Source organism: Meles meles, chromosome 10, assembly GCF_922984935.1.
Source record: "Meles meles chromosome 10, mMelMel3.1 paternal haplotype, whole genome shotgun sequence".
Classification (NCBI taxonomy): Eukaryota; Metazoa; Chordata; class Mammalia; order Carnivora; family Mustelidae; genus Meles; species Meles meles.
This window is the reverse complement of record NC_060075.1, coordinates 103894777-103916762: the sequence shown is the minus strand read 5'-3', so window position 1 is coordinate 103916762 and position 21986 is coordinate 103894777. Positions and strand designations below refer to the sequence as shown.

General features: G+C 44.2%; 1 protein-coding gene across 1 annotated transcript in view; it reads right to left on the bottom strand.

The window, feature by feature from the left end:
• Positions 1-2738: 2738 nt before the first annotated feature.
• The window catches only part of LANCL2 (LanC like 2), a 51865-nt gene continuing 32617 nt past the window's right edge, over positions 2739-21986 (bottom strand). Inside the window, exons 5-9 of the mRNA XM_046021405.1 lie at positions 20844-20990; positions 17238-17420; positions 10062-10238; positions 9693-9765; positions 2739-5395 (exon numbers count right to left, since the gene is read on the bottom strand). Of these exons, the coding sequence (XP_045877361.1) occupies positions 5292-5395; positions 9693-9765; positions 10062-10238; positions 17238-17420; positions 20844-20990 (684 nt within the window). The 3' untranslated portion in view covers positions 2739-5291. The remainder of the gene's footprint in view (positions 5396-9692; positions 9766-10061; positions 10239-17237; positions 17421-20843; positions 20991-21986) is intronic.

The following is a 21986-nucleotide window of genomic DNA, read 5'->3' as shown; positions in this document are numbered from 1 at the left end:
CCGAAGAAATCAGAAGAGAACTCCCACAGCTCCCACCACCTCCCACCAGCCCACCAGCATCTGTGCGCTCTGCTGACCACAGCACAGTGTCCAAGCTCCTGTCCACAGCTCACCTGCACTCAGGCACTGGCTTCCACCTCCTCTCTTTCTTAAGGACATCACTCCAGCACTGCCCCTTGTTCAATGTCACTTTTTTGTTTTTAATCTGCCCATTGGTTCACACCCATCAATTTTCAAGCATGTTATTATTTTTCTGAACTGAAAAAGTCTTTTCTTCATCTTCTTTGACCAGCTCTTGTCCCATTTTTTGCTTTTACAACAAAACTTTATTTAAACTTTGAGAGAGAGAGAGAGAGAGAGAGAAGGCACAAGCAGAGGGGAGGGGCAGATGGAAAGGGAGTAGCAGATTCCTGACTGAGCAGGGAGCCCAAGGCAGGACTTGATTGATCCCAGGGCTCTGGGATCATGACCTGAGCCGAAGGCAGACTCCTAACCGACTGAGCCCACCAGGCGCCCCTCTTCTCCCAACTTCTTAATGCTGGTGTGGCCCAAGGCTCTTTGACCTCTTATTCTCTTCCCTGTTCTCTTTATCCTCACTTCCTGGGTGAGCTCATCCAACCCTACGCTTTTAATAACGCTGATATGATTCCACAGTGACAGGTGCATCACAGATTTCTCTCTAAAACTCCAGACTTTTCATGTTTGGCATCTCAAACTCAATGTGCTCGAGATTGAGGCCCATCCCCCTGCCTGACCTCCTTCACATCTCAGCCTCTGGTTGCTCGGGACAAACACTTTGGAGCAGTCTTGTCTACTGTCTTCTACTCTGGACCAGATTATAAGGAATTCTGTTGACCCTAGCTTCAAGATACATTTAGACTCTGACCACTTCTCACTGACTCCACTGCTTCTAACTATACCGGGGTGAGCTACCACCTCTTGGACTAGCCTTCTGATTTCCCTGCTGCTACCCTGCATTCTCCCATGTGATCCCTTTAAAACACAGAACAGATAATGTCCTTCCTTTGCTCAAAACTCTCCAGTGGCTCTCTACATCCCCGAGAGTGAGAGATAAGTTCCTGAGCACAGCATTCCAGGCCTAGTCTTCCTCTGTCCTCATCACTCTCCTCCTCATTCACTCCGTTCCAGCCAGGGTTTCTTTCTTTTCCATGAATTTAAGTGGCATGCTCCCACCCCATGGCCTTTCACTGGTCTGCCTTCTGTCTCGGAGCTCTTCCACATTTATCTGGCTGATCTCTCCACTTTCTTCATGTCTTGGTTCAGATGTCACAGTCTCTGGTCTCTCCACCACCATCAGTCCCTTTTATTCTGCTTTTTCTCCATATTATTACCTTAACACGAGACAGCTTGCTTTTATGTTCACTGTTTCTCTCTCCCTGCTATACTGCAAACTCTACAAGGTAAACATCTTTGCTTTGTTCGCTGATGGATTCCAGGGGCCTAGAAGAGTGTGACTGGTGTTGAATGAGCCCTTATTGACTACTTGTTGAATAAGTTAACATCCTCCGAGAGATAAGATACTGCAGCCAAGAGAAGAGAAGACAATATATATAAAAGGTCCCTAAGAACAAGACAAACCCCTGGACATAAAGAAAGGAAATACTCAATAGAAGGACTGGAAAATAGAGTTGAAATCTCTTGGAAAGTAAAGCAAAAAGGCCAGGGGATGTGAAAAGGGAAAAAACAGGGTCCATCATGGGGATTTAACACACAAATAACAGGTGTTCAAGAAAAAGACAGGGACATCAAAGGGGGAAAAACATTAAGTAAGTTAAGAAAAGTCCTAGAATTGAAAGACACAAGTTTCCAGGGAAGCTGGAAGGACCTACCAAGAGTCCAGGACTGGCTCATTGTCATATAGAGAAGAAATCTGTAGCTTGCAAAATAATTACATGCAAAAGTCACACAGAGAAACAAGGATCACAATGGCTATGAATTTCTCAGAGGTAGCACTGGAAGCTAGAAGAAAGTGCAGCAATGCCTTGAAATTTCACCAGAAAAGTGACTTCCAGTCCAGAATTCTATAAACCATATGTGACTTATATGCCAGAGCAGAACCAAGGCTCTTACAGGCATGCACGGTCTCAGAACATTTAGCCCAGGTGCCAAGAGGGAGTGGGGTCCTCCTTCCCACTACTGGAGAGACTCAGGGCTCCTTGAGCCCAGAAAAGCAGGCCTTGTCCTTTATCCCCCTTTTAGTTCCCAACAGCTGATACAGCATTTGATAACTTCAAGAAATGGTTTGAAAAAGCCTCCCCCAGATTTCAACTTGTACCTTCTGTAGGAGCACCTAGGGGAAGGGGCATCGGGTGCAAGTCAGAGTACGACCCGTGGCAAAATTGTGTGGGTCTGTTGGAAACCTACCCGTCCTCCATTCTGGCGCTAATCCTGGGCAAGGCTGTCAGCTTTCTCACTTGTGCAACAGGCATGACAGTGCCCGCCTCCAGCAGCGCTGTCACCATCTGTCACCATTAAGGACAGTGAGTGCAGTGAGATGCTCTCACTGTCCAGCTGTCATGGAGCCTTGGGATAAAAAACAGAACGCACGTGTAGACACCTTCCGTTACTGTTCTGCTGAAGTATTCAGTAAATTGTGATGTGGGCCATTGCCACGTGTGCAAGTTGAAGAGTGACATCTTCAGGACGGTGACCAGAACTCCTAGCCAACCCCACTGTCACATGCAGACAGAGATTGGAACAAATGAAGAGCCCACAAGTCGTCATCGCAAAACTGCCTTTACTAACAAAACCAAAGAACCCCACACACGTTTTGTGGCCATCAGCTTTTCTTTCAAATTTTAAAATGGTATTGTGCATACACATAGTTTTTCAATTTAGACACATCTTGGAGATCACAAACAAATCAAGAGATCACTGGGAGATGTTCTGAGATCTGAATGCAAACACTTAGAGCTGCTGAACTGACTTCCGGAAGTCCTCTGTTCCTTCAAGTGGGTGCCCTTTCACGTCTGCCTTCAGGGACCGATCCGGGATCTGTCCCTTCGGCAGCAGCTACGTGACAGGTGCCAGGAAGGGGGATGATGCAGTCTGAGAACCGCCCAGCTGTTACCATCCGGTGGGTAAGCAGGAAGGTGTCAACCGGGCTGACTAAAGAAGGAAAACCCATAAATAAAAGCTCCATTTATTCCATAAATATTTTGTCTTTCCCTCAGTACATCAGTCGGAAAGAAGCCTAACACTGACTTCTCATACATGGGGAGATGCCCGGGTGAGTGAGTCACCCTTGCTATTTCCGGTCTGGAGATCTGCGCCCCGAATCAGGGCTTCCACGTGCTCCCCCTCGCTGAGGCAGGACGGGCTGCAGGTGTCTAGGGGCAACCCCTGTGCAATTCCACTGGCTTCCCCTGAGGAATTAAGTTTGGGCAAAGCTTATAGCAGAAGCCTCCAGGCAAGCAAGGCCTCCTAAGCTCTCGTGGTGTGTAGTTTGGAAGAGGCGGGTGGGTAGGGAGCAAGCAGGGCTGTTGGGCTCGGCCGTGTCATCAGGGGAGCTCTCCGCCAAACCATCTCCTTCAACGGGTTCAGGACCACACAGCCTGATTAGGAATGGGCGCTGGGCTGCCCGAGAAGCACTGGGCAGGCCCAGGAAGTCGGTTACACTATAACCATGAGAATTTATACCCACAGAAGCCATCAACCTAACTTGAGAGAGGATGGTCACGACTTAGAGACAGTGTCTGCAATGAAGGGATCCATCTTCATTTAGAAAATGAAGGTCACAAGCTAGGAGGCCACAGCCCCACAAATAAAGGGTCAGCAACAGCCTACGAACCGCATATGATGAAGATTTGTCTTCCACGTTGATATTCTTGCTCCTTTATGAAAGGAGAGGGAACCAGGGCTGATGAGTGATTAGACAGACCCTTACAGGCAAGGAGCAGACCAGTGGAGAAGCCCGTCTAGGCTTTTATGACCCATGCCTTAGCTCGTAAGAGGACAAGTACGTGGAAAGTCCTAGGCCACTGGTATGGTGATGACAAAACTCTTGTAAAAACTGAAATCTGAAAGAATTATTGAAATATGCAAATCCAATTAATGTCCATTTTTTCTTTTTAGATAAAACAGGTCAAATAATACCACAATTTTCTTGGTTAGATTGTTTCCCATATGTATAAATGCAGACTAGTCCTTTTTCACTTACTATATTTCATCAAATGTGAGATTTCAATCACCCAAAATTAGGCCAAAAAATGACTATTCCTCCCAAATTTATACTGCAGTAACTTACCAAATTTTGAAGTAAGCTTAATTGCAAAGACAAGGGAACAGATGAGTATCTGCTTATCACCACCTGGAATTGTATCCACTGAACTTATAATAGGTTATGATGTTGATAAAATTGAGGTGTCGTCTGTTTTAATAATTCAACCAAATCTAGAACTGCCAGTGCTTAGTCACTCCTACTTGATTTACATTATGCTCATGAAAAGGCTTCCCTTGACTGCTTTCTGGGATCATGAAGTCCACTGCCCAGGGTACCGGCTGCTTTGGACGGGGTTGAAAGGAGCCTCTGGAACTCCATACTGGTGTCCGGAGCTTCTGCTGAGAACAGGGAGCCCCAGTAGAGCTGCCGTGCATGCCCTCTGGCTTCTTAAAAACACTAAACATGAACACAACACAAAGGGTGAGCATTCAGCTAGCTTGTGCAAAGGCTCAACGCCCCCCAACCATTCCAGCAACACTCCCCCCGCCCCCAATCTGTCCTGTTAATTTCAGTCTTCGGACCGGTCTTCCCCTCATGCTTGTCTGAAAGGCACTCACAGAAAGTGCTGACGAAGTATCACTAGGATATCACCTCAGAGAAGCTTTCTGATCTGTAAGAGGGACACCACCTGACCATTCCTGCTTGTCAACACAGAAGATACCTCCCTTGAAATACTATGTACAGAGAAGTGGCTGCCGCCGTCCTCTCGCGTGCAGTTGGCTCTGGGCTCGTGGAAAGAGCAGGGCTTCCTGTCTGGAGCAACTTACACCTACACACAACACACACCAAGAAACATGCAAATGCTACAGAAGGCCAGATGTGAAGAATTCGTATTTTACACCGGGGAGGGGAATACTGTTACAAAACGGTGATGGATGGTTTCTGTCATTCATGCTCTATCTTGAGGGTCTCTGCAACAAAGGGGGCCCGTGAAGGTGTTTGCTTCTCTCTCTCTCCTTTTCTTGCCTTCTTCAGGATTCATAGTTGGTTCTGTGGCAGGCACTAAGCAATCTGGCTTTTGGTCCAAACGGGTGTCTTAGTAGTCTCTCTACATCTTTGTGTTCCTCTGCGAAGGGGCAAGTTCAAATGCCGGAAACCGGGAGGTCTCTGGTGCCAGGATGTCGGAGAGGAAGTGAATTGCGCCGGCCATGCCTGCAACATATAACGTGGGTCCTTTTACTAGAGGCCATTAGGGGAGTGTCTGAAACCAAGTGAACTTTAATCAGCCTCCTTTACCAGGGGCTATCGGGATGATGGAAAAGGTGCTGAGGACTTTATCAATGACTACATAAAAAAACAAATATAAAACAAACAAAAGAAATCATTACATTAGCACCCAGCAGATAACAGCAGTTTTTTCCTTTTTTTAAAAAAATTGGGTTCTGGGCTTTAATCTCGTATCTTGAAACTAAGATGATCTCATGGAATGGCTTCCTGCAAAGCTACAGCGCTGTTGTGGTGCTCTTTCAGCTATAAAACTTCCTCTCTCAGAGCTTTATTCTTAGTCCAAACAAAAGGTTGCATTTTTTTTTTTTTTTACCTCCTTTAAGTTTTAGGAATGCCATTTTAATTTTTAAAACTTTAAATTTTAACATTAGCTTCAGGTGTATCACTGAGTGAGTCAATACTTCCGTGCATGACTCTGCGCTCGTCCTGGGTCCTCTTCATCCCCTTCCCCTGTCCAGCCCCTGGCTCACCCACCTCCCCTCTGGTAACCTTCAGTTTCTTCTCTGTAGTTAAGAGTCTGTTTCTTGGTTTGTCTTTTTTCCCCTTTGTTTTGTGTCTTAAATTCCACATATGAGTGAAATCATACGGGATCTTTCTCTGACGGATTTGGTTTGCTTTGGGAAGTGGTACATTGACCTTCTCCATCTATGGCAGTATGGCAAGATTTCTTTTTTTTAAGATTTTATTTATTTATTTGACACACAGAGAGAAAGATCACGGGTAGGCAGAGAGGCAGGCAGAGAAAGAGGGAGAAGTAGGCTCCCTGCTGAGCAGGGAGCTTGATGTGGGACTTGATCCCAGGACCCTGAGACCATGTCCTGTACTGAAGGCAGAGGCTTAACCCACTGAGCCACCCAGGCACCCCGATTTCCTTCTTTTTTGTGGTTAAATATTTCATTATTCTCTCTCTCTCTCTCTCTCACGCGCACACACACACACACACACACACACACACACACACACACACATGCCACTTTAAAATGAACTGAGCCTGGGTGGCTCAGTGGGCTAAGCATCTGACTTCAGCTCAGGTCATAATCTCAGGGTCCTGGGATTGAGCCCCTGTCAAGCTCCGTGCTCAGGGGAGAGTCTCCTTGTCTCTGCCCTTCCTCCTGCTCCTGCTCTCTCAAATAAATAAAATCTTAAAAATAAATAAATAAAACAAACACTGTTTTCATCAAAATCACTGCAAATCATTGTGGTCTGCACCAAGACTGGGTTTTAAATTGATCTAAGGAGGGTGGGCAAGGTAGCCTGCTAGCTGGCTGGCCCCAGCCTCTAGGCACCTTATTAAACAGGGGCGCCTGGGTGGCTCAGTGGGTTAAAGCCTCTGCCTTCGGCTCAGGTCATGATCCCAGAGCCCTGGGATTGAGCCCCGCATCGGGCTTTCTGCTTAGCAGGAGCCTGCTTCCCCTCTCTCTCTGCCTGCCTCTCTGTCTACTTGTGATCTCCATCTATCAAATAAATAAATAAAATCTTAAAAAAAAAATAAACTACTAAACAAACTGAACTTAAGTTTTAAAACTACCCCCACCCAAATCTCTACTCCAAGGTTTCACTGGAGAATTCTACTAAACATTTAACACCAATTAATACATTACCTGTCCCAGAAAACAGAAGAGCAAAGCATAGTTCTCAATACCACTTATTCGGTCCGTATTACTTTGATACCAAAGCAGACAAAGATAGTACAACAAGGGAAAACTCTAGGGCAAATTCCTCATGAATATAGATGCAAAAGTCCTCAGCAAAATATTAGCAAATACAACTCTTCAATCAGAACATTTCCTCCCTTACTGGATCTTTGTTTATAGCTTTCCTTTTGATGTAAAATTCATATGCAACAAAACACACAAGTCCTCAGCGGACTCCTCTGAGTTCCGACAAATGCATACACCCGTGGAAACCAAACTCCTATCAAGAGATAGGAAACCCTTCCATCACCTGCCCCGGAAGTTCCGGTCTGTCCCTCTCTTGCCCAGGCGGCCGCCATTGCCAGCATGGATTAGCTTGGCCTGTTTCAGGATGTCCTTTGAAAGGAATCCCACAGTATACAGCCTATTCTGTGTGGCTTCTTTCCTCGATGATTTTGCAATTCATTCATATTTTGTGTGTGTCATTCGCTGTTTTCCTACATTTTGGGTGTTCTCAGACTAACCCTGTAAGTTTTTGTTTGAAGAAAGGGTTCCAGTAGCCCAAGAAATCTGAAAAACACTGACTTATTAGAACCCATTAGAAAAAGATGATGACTGCTGACACCCTAGAGTGGTCCATGCTGGAATGACCTTTGTTTTCCTGTTTGGTGGGGTGGGGCAGCCAACTCACCAAGACGGAGCACCTGGGCCGGGGAAAGCTCCAGAAGGGGTTACAGGTGTCAGCGACCCTTCTGGCCTAGTCGCCTCCACAAAGGCACTAGAACTACTCTCCACCCATCCCGCAAGGATCTACTTCGAGCCGACTGCTGGCACTTGTGAGGCGCCGGGAGCAGATGAGTCTAACTTCCCAGCCTTTGGGAAGTTGTACATTTGACCTAGTCGGGGTTTGGAGCTGCCGTTAATAAGCTTGAATGAACTCCACTGAGAGTTCGGGTATTAACTCTGTTATGGCTGATGCAAAAATGCTGCGTTTTTATGATGTAAAAGACTGAAATTTTTTTTCCGAGAATTTTTTCATTGTGATGGCTTTGAATATTAAAAGGATATTACTCTGCGAAAGATAATAGCAAGTGCTCTGTTTTCTGCTTATATTTCTTACGTATGATTAAAAAATATAACCAAGAGCGGAAACAGAATAGGGCCAACCACCACAGACAATTCAGACATCAGAAGGGAAACAGAGGGCACTAGCCTTACACACATCAACTTGACACACACCAGCTTCACAGCGCAGGTGAAATAGAAACACAAACTACTGAAACTTACCAGATATGAAATTGATAACTTGATACTATTGACACTGTTGATAAATTGATAAACTATTAAACAAACTGAACTTATAGTTTTAAAACTACCCCCTGCCAAATTTGTACTCCAAGGTTTCATTGGAGAATTCTACCAAACATTTAACACCAATTAATATATTATCTGTCCCAGAAAACAGAAGAGCAAAGGATACCGTTTATTAGGTCCGTATTACTTTGACACCAAAAGCAGGTAAAGATAGTACAACAAGGGAAAACTCTAGGCCAAATTCCTCATGAATGTAGATGCAAAAGTCCTCAGCAAAATATTAGCAAATACACTTCAGCAATATGTAAGACCAAGTGAGGTTTACACCAGAGATACAAGGCTGGCTTAAAATTTAAAAATCAACCAATGTAATCCACAGTGTTAATAAATTTAAAAGAAAAAAAAACATTTTATCAACTGATGCAGAAAAAAGCATTTGACAAAATTCAACACCATCTATTGTTTGGTTTTTTAAAAAATATTCAATCATTTATTCCTTCTGAAGTTCACTTCAGAATTAGTATAAAATGTAGCTCTAAAATAATTAAAAGTTATCAACAATTTATCCTAATACCATTCAACCTTTGCCCTTTGATTTCTGTGGCTTGCATTACAAATTATCTAATTCTCTCTCTCTTCTCTCCCTCTCTTTCTCTCTCACACACACACACACACACAATACAAATACAAAAAAATGTATGAGTCCTCTCTGTAGGGTTTCTATTTTGTTTTCCTGAATTATATTCTATACATGCTGCTTTGCAACAGACTTATTGTGTCTTCTCATTTCCTGTCTTTGCTCATTTTTCAGAACTTTCTTCAGTATGCTATCATTTTTTCCAACTACTAATACTTTCATATCACTAAGATCAATTATTTCTACTTCTTTATATACCTGAAATAATTAAACACATTTAAGTAACCGGTTTCCTGTGAATAGATCAATATTATATACAGTGTTACAGACAATATGGAGAGGAGTAAACTTATTATTTCTTCTATTACTGAGCAGCAAACATTCTATCTTGTCTGCACATATTTTCCACAAAAGATTTAGAAATATCTGAAGGACACTCACGGGTACATGAATTAGGTAAGGCAGAGAGACTCAATATAACTTTCAGCAATAAACTACATTGTTCACAGTTATTTCATGGCTGTGGAGTTATTACTCGCGTTAGGAGCCAATGTCACAGAGCCAGTGCAGAGAGAGGCAGAAGCACCAAACTCACTCCCCCACATATTTAAACCTGGCGTTTCCCGCTCACTCTTACCTTCAAAGAGAGAATAGGGCCGGTCGGGAATGCGGCACCCGTGTGCTCCATAGTCTAGACACCACTCGGCAAACTACGAGGAAACATATTTAAGAGCAGAGATTTCACTTGGTGGAAAGGCAACAAGTGAGACACCGCATGAATTCACCAAGAACTTAAGGAAGAAGATTCTCGGGCAACAGAGAGCAGTCAACACAGCCCAACTCGGCCAGGGGTACGGGGGGGGGGGGGGGCGGTGTGGGGTGGTGGTGCAGGAGAAACAGGGGAGACCACAGAGTTGCAAGAAACGGGCTAAGGGAAGAAGCTATATTTTGGGGTTTTATGCAGGGTCTGGAGTATCCCAAAGCTGTCTGAATAAAGCCTCCTTACTTTGCAAGCTCGGTAGAGGTACTTTTTGTCCTGCGTGAGATGGTACAGGGACAGGAACGAGTAGCCGTTGCCAGCTGTCCCGTGGCAGATCCCGTAGCCCTTCCGAAGCAAACCTCGCTGCCAGATGACGTCACTGCACTCCATGGCGTCCTTCAAGTACTTCTCCTCCTTAAAGACCTGGGCCGTGAAAAGGCAAAGCGGTGTTAAAAAACAGATGTTTCCAGTTTCTCGTTCTGCTTAGTCGACGACACATTAGGAAACCTGACGTGGCTCTGGGGGTAGAGCAAACGCCACCAGCAACGCCACGCACCGCGCCACACAGTCGTAATCCACCCAAAGTCTCCTCCCCTCGTCTTCCTTGTTCTTGGCTTTGCAGAAGTAATCTGAGTGGTTTGCACGGAAAGAGACAAATGAGCTCAGGAAAGACAAATGCCCGGCAGGAGGGAGCTGTGTCCTCTCCAATTCCCTTTTACATTTTCTTCTCTTTCTCCCCACATTTCATTTATTTTGCTTCTCTAATCCGGCCCTCAGAACCTGTCGTCAGCATCTCCCCTTGCTTAGCTCAGTCCTTGCGTGTGCAAATGAATTAGAGGCAAAAGCGTCATCAGAGACGCTCTCCTTGGGGGAAGCAAACAGGACTCATCTACCTGCAACTGATTAGCAGCGCCCTTGAAAAAAAAGAGATGAACGAGGTGAATCCGTGTCTGCAGAGGGTAGAAGGGGAAGGAGAGGGACATTTGTATTTCACTCACTTTCCTCATGTGGGATCTATTCACCAGGGTCAGAAGCAAGACTCCGACTCCCGAGGGCAGCTGAGGGGTGAGCTCTGGGGACACGCTGCCCTGCGTCGGAATCTCAGCTCTGCCACCTTTTAACTGCGTGGCCCAGCCCTGGACGAGTCGCTCAACCTCTTATGTCTCAGTTTTCCCAGCTATGAAAGGATACCAGGTCTTCATCTCAGAGGCTTGTAATGAGTATTAATGACACCAAATCAATCAAATGGGGGACAAGAAAAGTCTTTTCAATAAACAATGTAGGGACAATCAGACATCCTGATGCTTAAAAAAAAAAAAAAGACTCTTCTTCTGTCACATATACAAACCCAATATGCGAAATATACATGTAATATATAAAACTTAAGGTAGCTCATAGTTCCAAATCTCAATCCGTGCAGGCAGGGAAGAATGCTATCTGTATAACCCGGGGCTAAGTCAAATCGGTGATCATTAAAAAAGCGAAAACTGGGGCGCCTGGGTGGCTCAGTGGGTTAAAGCCTCTGCCTTCGGCTCAGGTCATGATCTCAGAGTCCTGGGATCGAGCTCCGAATCGGGCTCTCTGCTCAGTGGGAAGCCTATTTCCCTTCCTCTCTCTCTGTCTGCCTCTCTGCCTGCTTGTGATCTCTGTCTGTCAAATAAATAAATAAAATCTTAAAAAAAAAAAAAAACAAGCAAAAACTCACTGAAGTGGAGTCGGGAGGTTAGAAGGAAAACCTGCCACTCTACTCAATTCCAGAAAGACTTGTCAATTACAGACCCCAACAGAAGAGGAAACAGGAAAGAGGAAAGAATCATCAATTATAGGCCCCAACAGGGGATCACTGCGTCTCCTACAAGAAATCAAATAGCTCTGCAACTCAGCCAATGAGAAATGGTCATGACCCTGAACTCCTGCTTTTGTCTGGTGGACTTACATTCGAACAACCTCTCCCCCCTTCCTCCTCCTTCTCCATAAAATGATGCTCATCTCCCTTCTTTGCTGGACTTGCCGATGGTTCTGTTATAGCTTGCATACCCCAAAATGTAATTCTCCACTATTCTTGAGTAGGCCCATTTTGCTGGTAAAACAATTGTTTTATTTTTTAGGTTAACAATTTCTTAGACAAGATACAGAAAGAAATTACCATAAAAAACTTGGTAACACATAGACTTTATCAGAATTAAAAACTCTATTCATCAAAAGATACCACAAACATTATGATCAGGCCAACTACAAAATTATTTCCAAAGCATCTATCTGACAAGGACTTGAAACCAGAGCATATGAAAAATCCTTACAACTCAATAATAACAAGATAAAAGAAAGAATAAAACGTGGATAAAAGGAATGAACAGACATTCAACAAAGGAAGATATATAAATGAGCCAGGAACACAGGCAAAATTGCTATCCATTAAAAACTATAATGCGGGCACCTGGGTGGCTCAGTTGGTTAAGTTACAACTGCCTTCAGCTCAGGTCATGATCCCATGGTCCTGGGATCAAGCCCTGCATCTGGCTCCCAGCTCAGTGGCGAGCCTGCTTCTCCCTCTCCTACTCTCCTGCTTGTGTTTCCTCTCTCTCTCTGTCTCTCTGTCAAATAAATAAATAAAATCTTTATAAAAAATACTACAATGAGGTATCCACCAGAATGTAATTAAAAAGCCTTTCAATACCAAGTGTTGCCAAATATGTGAACTCTCTTACGTTGTTGATGGAAGGTAAAAGGAACAATATTCTTTGTGAAAAGGTCTGGCAGTTTCTTACAGTTACTCTGATGCAGCGATTCAACTCCTAGGTATTGCCCCAAAGGAATGAAGACACGCATCTACAAAAAGACCCGTACAAGAATGTCCATAGCAGCTACTGGAAAACAAACGGATGAAGTGTGGTAGATTTCTGTAAGTGATGCTTACACTTAGGAAGGTCTCACAGTCTTGAGGAAGAAGGAAAGAAAGTGCAATATGAAGGGCTCTCTCCAGCTGATTCTGATGGGCACCCCAAGATAGTCCACGTTTCAAATAATCAACTTGCAAATGAGCCTTTGGAACACGGTTTACATGAAAGCATGTGTGATGTATGCTCAGCAGCCGGCCATCAGAGAGCATTTCTTTTTTTTTTTTTTAAATTTATTTATTTTACAGACAGAGATCACAAGTAGGCAGAGAGGTTGGCAGAGAGAGAGGAAGGGAAGCAGGCTCCCTGCTGAGCAGAGAACCCAATGCGGGGCTCAATCCCAGGATCCTGAGATCATGACCTGAGCCGAAGGCAGAGGCTTAACCCACTGAGCCACCCAGGCGCCCCATCAGAGAGCATTTCTAATATGGCTCTGATGTGGGGTTTCCAGCAGAGGGACGTAGGTAGGAGTGGGGAAGGCGGGATGGTTTCATACTTTACAGAATCAAGAGTATATTAATCTCACTGTGGTATGACTTATATGGTTTTCCTGGGCAGCATACTCGTAAAGACCTTTTCAAGGACAATTTTCATTGGACCAATGTTAGCATTTGTTGATAGTGGCTGAATCCACACAAATGCAAACATCAAAGGGTCCATCTGTGTAGTTAGATGGTAGAATTTGTTACCATCGCCTGTAATCTACTGTCAGATAATCAAGAGCTGCTCAGCAAAACAGCTTCCAGCTATAGGGTCCACAAAGGTAATGTGCTAGAAAATCATCTGTAATTCATATAATTCTTAATATAGCACAGAATATTATTAAAACCCTGACATTTTTCAAGGATCATCTAGAATACTCTATAATTTCAAATTAACAATATATGTTCATACAAAGGAGAGGACACCCAACTACACACATGATTAGCATTTCTGGGAACGGAAAACAAATTAAGTGAAACTAGATTCAGTTTACAGTTTTATCTGTGAAGGATATTAATATTTTTTTCAAGTACTTGAAAGCCTTATGCTTCCATAAGCGTTCTTGAAGAACTCACGGGTTCACATGTCAGCAGGAGAAAATACTGCAAACTTATATAAAATGTAATCACTTCCTAATTCTGAGACCGCTTCAGCGAATGCACATGCTCTGAATCTGAGTTAACAATAACGTGAGAGAAAATGGAGCCTCGAGCTGACTTTCTCTAGCTCTGCGTTTCCATCCATCCCCCCCGCCGCCCTGTCTCTGCCCACACCACCCCCTGCCCTGGCCAAACACAATTCGCACACTGCACTCATATTGTGAAACTATATCACATATGCCTTTCCAGATTACCCCTGATGCCTTCTGCCCCCAAAGATTCAGATATTCCTCGCCTTCCTCGTGTTTGAGAGTCTTGATGGAAATGGACAAAATCAAGTTTTAGTGACTGAGTATGGGATCTTCGTGTCTTTGCTCTACGCTTAAGAGAAGACAGAACTTTCTGTTTCAGAGCAAGGCAGGGCCAGACATTCAAATGATACTCTGAGCCGAAGCCCGACAGGCAGCAGCGGCTCTGGGACATCTGTGGCATTGCTCCCCGTGTGACCAGCAAATGCTAGAAGCAGACGGCAGGGATAGGCAACAGCACCAGGAGAAACGGGCCTCCTCAGGATAACGGCCCCGCTGGATGTCGGGGCTCCTGATGACCTGCTTACCACTGGCTTGGGTGGGGGCGGGGAGACCCCCAGAAGCCACCAGCAGTGGCCACCTGGACTGCTTAACCTCTTTAATGTGAAAGAGAGAAAGGAGTCTGACAAGCAAAAGGTTCCACTTTTTATCAAAGTCATACATCTGTTTTGAATATCAAAGGGTCCTTGTTTGTTCACGATATACTCATTAGGGTTGGACAATGATTATAGACTTATCTCTGTGTCACTGAAGTTACAACAGTCTCTCTAACGTTCTAAAAAAGGGAGGCAATGATTTGAAAAGAATTTTATTTTCATTTAAAGACTGAGGTTGTGTTAAGAAGATGAATCATTAAGTTCTTATTTCCGGAGTATATTTCACTGCGCTTTTTTTTAATCGTAACTTTCTGAGTTATTTTCTTAAATGCTCATACCTGACTTTTATATTTTGAATATTTTAGGTATTACTGTTGTAGGAGGACTAAAAAATTCAGAAAAATTAGACAATGTCATGAAAGATTCTCCACAATTTTACTAAATCATTATGGTTAGCCCCAAAGGAAAAATAAAATTGATTCGGGGACTAGTTCTTTTGTTATTTCTAGGTAGAAATATGAATTCTGCTTCACTGATTCTATCTGTTAAAACTAAAGAGTTTATGCCAAAACACTAATCAATTATTATGGTTACTATTATATACCTTGGTATATGAACAACCTCCAACATCAAATATTACAAATAAAGATGCATTAAAAAGATAAAATTACAGAAGTACTGCTTATAATGCAATTACAAAATGGGCAGAGGACCTGACTAGACATTTTTGCAAAGAAGACAACAGATGGCCAACAGACAATGAAAAGATATTCAACGTAACTGATGAACAGGGAAGTACAAATCAAAATCATAATGAGGTATCATCTCACACCGTCGGAATGGCTAAAATCAAAAAGACAAGAAATCACAAGTGTTAGAGAAGATAGGGAGAAAAAGAAACCCTCGTGCACTATTGATGGGAATGTAAATTGGTTCGGTCACTGTGGAAAACACTATGGAGATCCCTCAAAAGTTTAAAACTAGAGATAACATATGATCCATTAATTCTACTACCAGGTATTTACCCAAAGAGAACAAAAACACTACTGCAAAAAGATTATGCCCCTCTGTTTACTGCAGCATTATTTATAATAGCTAAGATATGGAAGCAACCTGGATGTGCACTGAGAGACAAATGGATAAGATGTGTGTGTGTGCGTGTGTGTGTGTCAATTACTCAGCCATAAAAAAGGAGAAGATCATGCCATCTGGTACAACATGGATGGACCAAGAGGGTATTATGCTAAGTGAAATAAGTCAGACTGAGAAAGGCGAATACCATAGATTTCACTCATGTGGAATCTCAAAAAGAAAAACGAATAAACAAACGAAAAGCAGACTCATACCTGTAAGTACAGAGAACAAACTTATGGTTGTGGGGGAATCGGCAAAATGGGTGAAGGGGAGTGGGAGCTAATAGGCTTCCAATGGTGGAATGAATCGTCACACGAATAAAAGTCATGGCATAGGGAATACAGTCAATGATACTATAAATGGCATCGCGTGGTGACAGATGGTAGCTACACCTGTGGTGAGCAGAGCATAATGTAGAAATTGTGACATCACTATGTTGTACGAAGTAATACAACACTGTGTGTCAACTACATTCAAAGAAAAAAAAATTAAGATTTTATTTATTTATTTTAGAGAGAGAGTCAGTGGGGGTGGGGAAGAGGGAAAGGGAGAAGCAGACTCGCCGCTGAGCAAGGAGACTGATGTGGGACTCGATCCCAGGACCTCGGGATCATGACCTGAGTCGAAGGCTGATGCTTAACCGACTGAGCCACCCAGGCGCTCTCAAATAAGAAATGTAAAAAATAAAATAAAATGTGGTACAGTCTTCTAAAAAACTTGCTTGAAAACATTTTTTTTCTTTAAATGTGTATTATTTTTCCAAAAAATGCTAAAAACCTTAAATATTGCAGGATACAGTAAGCTGTTTGTAATTTCAACTTCTATGTAGTAAAATACTATGAAAACACACTTAAAGACAACCAAAAAAAAGAAGCAGCATTGTTTGCTTTCAACTTATAAGATCATTCTTAGTCTAGGAGAGAAATCAAATATATTCCTAATATTGTACCCAAATATTATCTTGAGACTACCAGAATTAATCAGTAAAGGTACTGCCTATTTTTTTGTAATACCCCATATGTGTAAAACTTTGAACATCGCACTTCTCCCTTATGAATAATTTTATAACAATTTTAAGGGCAAATTTAAAGGGCCCCAAATAAGCATCATTGTCCAGGAATGAAGCTTATTCAAGCAAGAAAATAAAATGATGTCAAGTCCAACAAAAAAGCATTTGGTTATAATAGGGTCTACTGCCCCCTCGGATATTCACACGCAGACTGGAAATCCCTACTCTGCTGCCACCCAGGCTTTCTTTACACATGAACATATTCCCTGTTAAAACACACACGCATTGGGGAGGGTATGCGCTATGGTGAGTGCTGTGAAGTGTACACCTGGCGATTCACAGATCTGTACCCCTGGGGCTAATAAGACATTCTATGTTTATAAAAAAATTAAAAAATAAACACACACACACACACAAACCACATACACATGCACTCACAGCTCCAACTGCCGGGGCAAGATAAAGTGAAATAGGGAGACTTAATTTTGTAAAAACATCAGTTCTGAAGGGTTTTTCGTTTGCAATCAAATGTGCTGGCCAAAATCAGACTGAAAGCCCGGTGGAGGAAAGTGGATCTCTAAACATCCAGTGCTGTGACCCGAAGGCGGCACTGACCTTGTAGGCCTGCATGAGCATGTGGATGACACCGGGGGCGCCATGGCACCAGTGGACCAAGCGATCTGTTTCATTGCTCAGCGATGACGGGTAGTTCCCAGAGCGGAATCTTTTGTGGCGCACATAATCGATACTAGGTTTCACCATTTCTGTCAGGGTTTCTTGGTCCACTTTTGCTGCTGGCTATAAACAAAGGAAAACAAAACATTTATTTTTCCTTACCTTTTTTTAAGCCTTTGTACTATAGCTAATAGAGCAAAACCTCAATTACCTGGAATACCGAGAAGCATATAAAACTCAAAGTAATTCACTTATCTGGTTATTTAAGACTTTGAGGGGACCTTTCTTTAGTTCAATTTGTTTTGATGTCGAAGCCGAAGGCTGAAGGCCATCTGCTGGAGAATTCCCTCTTGCTCAGGGCAGGCTTTGACTTCCATAATGTGGAAACGGCTTTACTCAAAGTGCAAGCATCTGTGGGAGGGCTGACAATTATGACTCCATCTCTGGCCCCCCATCTTGCTCCTGTTTGCTTGGTGACCTCTCCTGTGGCTTCGTGCTCCGGCCCCTGGGAGACTGACACACATACCTTAGAAATGGCGGCCAAGGCAGGGACTGGGGGAGGCTTGTTTTGGCCTCTCATGAATCTGTCCGAGGTAACATAGTCTTGCCCTTTCCTGATGCACAGACGGGGCCTCAAGATCTCCGTAAAGTTAGGTGCCTGCAAGCCCTTTGAGGGGTGTGCAAACCCTCTAAGCTCACTACAGTGCCCTCTGCATGTCCCCTCTGTCTACAAAATCTATGGTCTAAGGTCTGGTCTTCACAGAGAATAACTAGGCAGCTGCTGTCGATTGTCCTCTGCTGCCCTCCCCCCATCAGAAAGCCACCCTGAATAAAACTCTGTAGACTCTGTGGAGTGGCCTGCTTCGTTTTCTGGTCTCCAAGTGTCTTCTCAGTCGGGGGATACTTTACTGTCCCTCCCCACCTTCTAACGCCGTTTAAATGTAAATCTCACCCAAAATGTCCTCACAGAAACATCCAGAAATATGTCTGACCACCTACCTGGGCACTGTGGCTCAGTCAAATTAGTAGAGACTAAGAACCATCTCAGCCAGCTAACATTTCTAATGGGGACTCTGAAACTCCTACATCGGGCAACCTTTCATCTGAGCCGTTCCTCCAATAACAAAATACAACAACAACAACAGCCCGACTTCAATCCCTGTGGGGGCAGGGAGGGCCGCCCAGAACCTGGTGGACACGCAGGCCTGCCCCTGTGTTCGGTTCTATGCTTCCCTTCAACTGTCTCCACACTGGCCTTTCTGAAGCTGCAGGATCTGGTTCAGTTGCTCCAGACCCTTCCATCTCCAGCAGGAGTCAGGGGAGGAAGAGTCAGTGTATGGGGCCATCTTGCAGACGGAGAGCCCATAGCTCCGTGTGAAGATTTTCAAAGCTGCCCTCCTACACCCACACCTCCCCCCTATGCACACGCGGCCAGCTCTGCCTCCCCCAGCAACGGCACTTCCAGTCCCCGGGGGCCCGGGTGCTGCCACGAAGACGCGCTGGCTTCCGGGGCATCTTCCTCTGACCCCACGTGTGATCTGCCTCTGTCCCGTCTGGTCCCCCGCCGCTCTTTCCTCTGTTCTCAGTCTACGTATGTGTACTCTGGGGCTCCAGAGTGTCTCCTAGTCTCATCAAGGAAGCTGGGTTTCTGGGGGGTTTTGTTTGTTTCTTTTCATTTCTGTTTTGAGATCGTTTTCAAGAGGAGAAACGTCTTTATTCTGCCATCCTGAAAGTGAGTTTAAGTGACATTTTCAAAGTTTTCGTGCAGCCCCTTCTGAGAGCCTTCCCAATGAAACCGCACAGCAGAACCTACAGCACCGTGTGGTCCCGGCTGCTCCGGGGAGCAGCGTTAAGTGCCCGGCCAGGGGGACTGGTGCGACCGGGCTCTGGCTTGGGAGCTGGTGTAGCACACTGCAGCCTGTGCTCGCTACGAGAAAACTGACATCAATTTCTATACAGAATCCTGCCTAAAGCATATTCTCACATTCTTCACGTTAAAGCGGATAAAGGGGACAACTCTGTGACTTGTGTTTCTCTCAAGGAAACCCCGATATCTAACAAAATTAACCTAAACATCTACATCTAAACTTTAAGGTTATGTCTTATTGGTGTGGTTTTCATAGGGTTCTGTTCCCCTAAGGGCATCACTTAAAAAGAAAGTTTCAGGGGCACCTGGGTGGCTCAGTGGGTTAAGCCTCTGTCTTCGGCTTAGGTCATAATCTTGGGGTCCTGCGATCGAGCCCCACATCGGGCTTCCTGCTTGGCAGGGAGCCTGCTTCCCCCTCTCTCTCTGCCTGCCTGTCTGCCTACTTGTGATCTCTGTCTCTCAAATAAATAAAATAAAATCTTAAAAAAAAAAAGTTTCAAAGGCTAGTGTTAACGCATTTTCTGCGGAAATAGAAAATATACACAAACTACCAGTGTTCTGAACTAATAGTGCTATTTTTAAACGACCTCTGGAAATCTAGTTACTTTGAAAACATGTGTCTGCACATAAAGAAAATTCATAAACTGGGATATCTACATTTTGCTTCCTACAACATAAACAAAGAGAACTAATTACCAGAAAAGGGGGTTTTCATCCCAAGTAGATATGGATTTCCTTTAGTGGTAGAGTAGGTTTAAAAAAAGGAATTTGAAGGAAAAATTTTTCGCTTTTAGTTAAAAACTTTTAATCCAAATGCTAATCCATGTTCCTTGACTTACTAGCTGTGTTATTTTTAAGCATTAATTAACCACTCTGTTATGGGTGTGGTAAAGAAAGGCTTAATTAAAAAAAAAAAAAGAAAAGTCTATGTACAGAGCAGGGAAGGGAACCAGAGGCCCGGAGGCTGACGCAGGGTGAAGCGGTGTGTGGGGGTTCTCCGCCTGCCTGACGCAGCGGTGACCACTCCAGACAGCTGGCACGACTGAGAGACGAGATCATAACCACGACAAACCAGTTACAGGTTTAGAACACAGCTGGTAGCAAGTTGGGGTTGTATGAACATGAAAAAGTCTCTGCCTCCGTCGGGATCCTGGAGACCCTTTCTGCTCCCTGAGGGTCCCCTCTGTTCAGTCAGTACTGCAGTGCGCAGAAGGATGTGGACAGAAGAGAAATGTGGGCAACAGGCCCGACTCAGCACGAAACCGTGTGGAGAAGGTGCTCTCGGCACCTCGCTGCCTGGGGGCCACGAGGCAGAGCTTAGGTTTCCATGATTCAAGGGAGGATCCTTCTTTTCTATCAGCCTGCTTGACTTACACTAAAATTTCCGTCCCCATTTACTCTTTGGCCAAATAGTTTCTTTTCTTTTCTTTTTTTTTTTTTAAGATTTATTTATTTGAGAAACAGAGATAGTGAGAAGACAACATGGGTTGGTGGGGCGGGGGGAGGAGAATCAGGCTCCTCGCTGAGCAGGGAGCCCGATGCAGGGCTCGATCCCATGACCCCAGGATCATGACCTGAGCCGAAGGCTGACACCCAACCGACTGAGCTACCAGGCGCCCCATGGCCAGATATTTTATACCGTGGCCCCCATCTTAGTATTTCCGAGTGCTCTCACCTACCTGCATTAACATGTAGTAGATCCCCGTCATGCCATGGGCCGCCCCCACGTACTGCTTCCGGTGCCACTGATACAGCAGCGGGCAGCGCTCCGCCTTCCTTTCTTCCCTTGACAGAGTCTTGCCGGAGTCAATGATAGCACTGACCACCTAGGAGATAACGCGACAGCGTTAGTCTAGAAAACTTACATGGATCCTGCTTTCATCTCCTTGACACTAACAACTCTCTATCGATCACTTAATCTAAAAATCTATAAGCAGTCAGCAGCCTCGAATGTTACCTTTAGTTCATAATAAATATGGGCAGAGAGAAATCAGAAAACAATCTCAGGACAGAAAAGGAAATGAGGAAGTCAAACTACGAAATTGAAAGTTCTTTGGACGAACAGTTTACTATTCCTATACAAACTCTTACTTAGTTGCCTTGTAACTGCAATGTTTTCTCAAAGGAATGGCACTACGTCTTCTAGAAAAGGCTGGAGGAATTAGCCTTCTTTATGGAAAGGCTAATGAAATGAGGTCTCTTGTGACCTGCAGAGTTTAGTTAAATCAAAAGAAGAGCCTGTCTGTAGTGACCATGTAGCAAAGGCACAAACTGTTTCCTCCTCTCCTTTCTCCCTTCACACTCTTGGTAACAGTGCTCCAGGTTCTAGCTGGGTGTCTGGCCTCTTGGCTATAGACAGACACAGTCCTTTGACTATTTCTGGAAGTAGGAAATGAGCAGAAGTGTAGCAGACAACTTCTGGATCATGGCCTTAAAAAAGAAGCTGCTTATCTTCTACTTCCTCCCCTGCCTTGAGCAGAGGGGTGCTCCATTAGCTTTGGGCAGGCAGGCAAGGGCATGGCCCTAGGATATGGTAGGATATAAGAGAAGAAGCCAGATCCAGAGCCATATTCGCCAGGACTGCCTACCAGTTCAGATGCATTAGGAAAGAGAAATAAATATCCTATTTTTCTGAAGCTGCTGCTGTTTGGTTCTAGTAAAGACAGGTGAATTAACAGGTCCAACAGGAGGACAGATTTTTGGGAAAAAAACAAAAACAAAAACACCTTCCTAGAAAGGAAAATAAAGGAACTATGTATTGCTTTTATGAGATGCCTTAAGAAATGACTCCTACCTAGAAGCAGTGTCCAGCCCCTAATGGT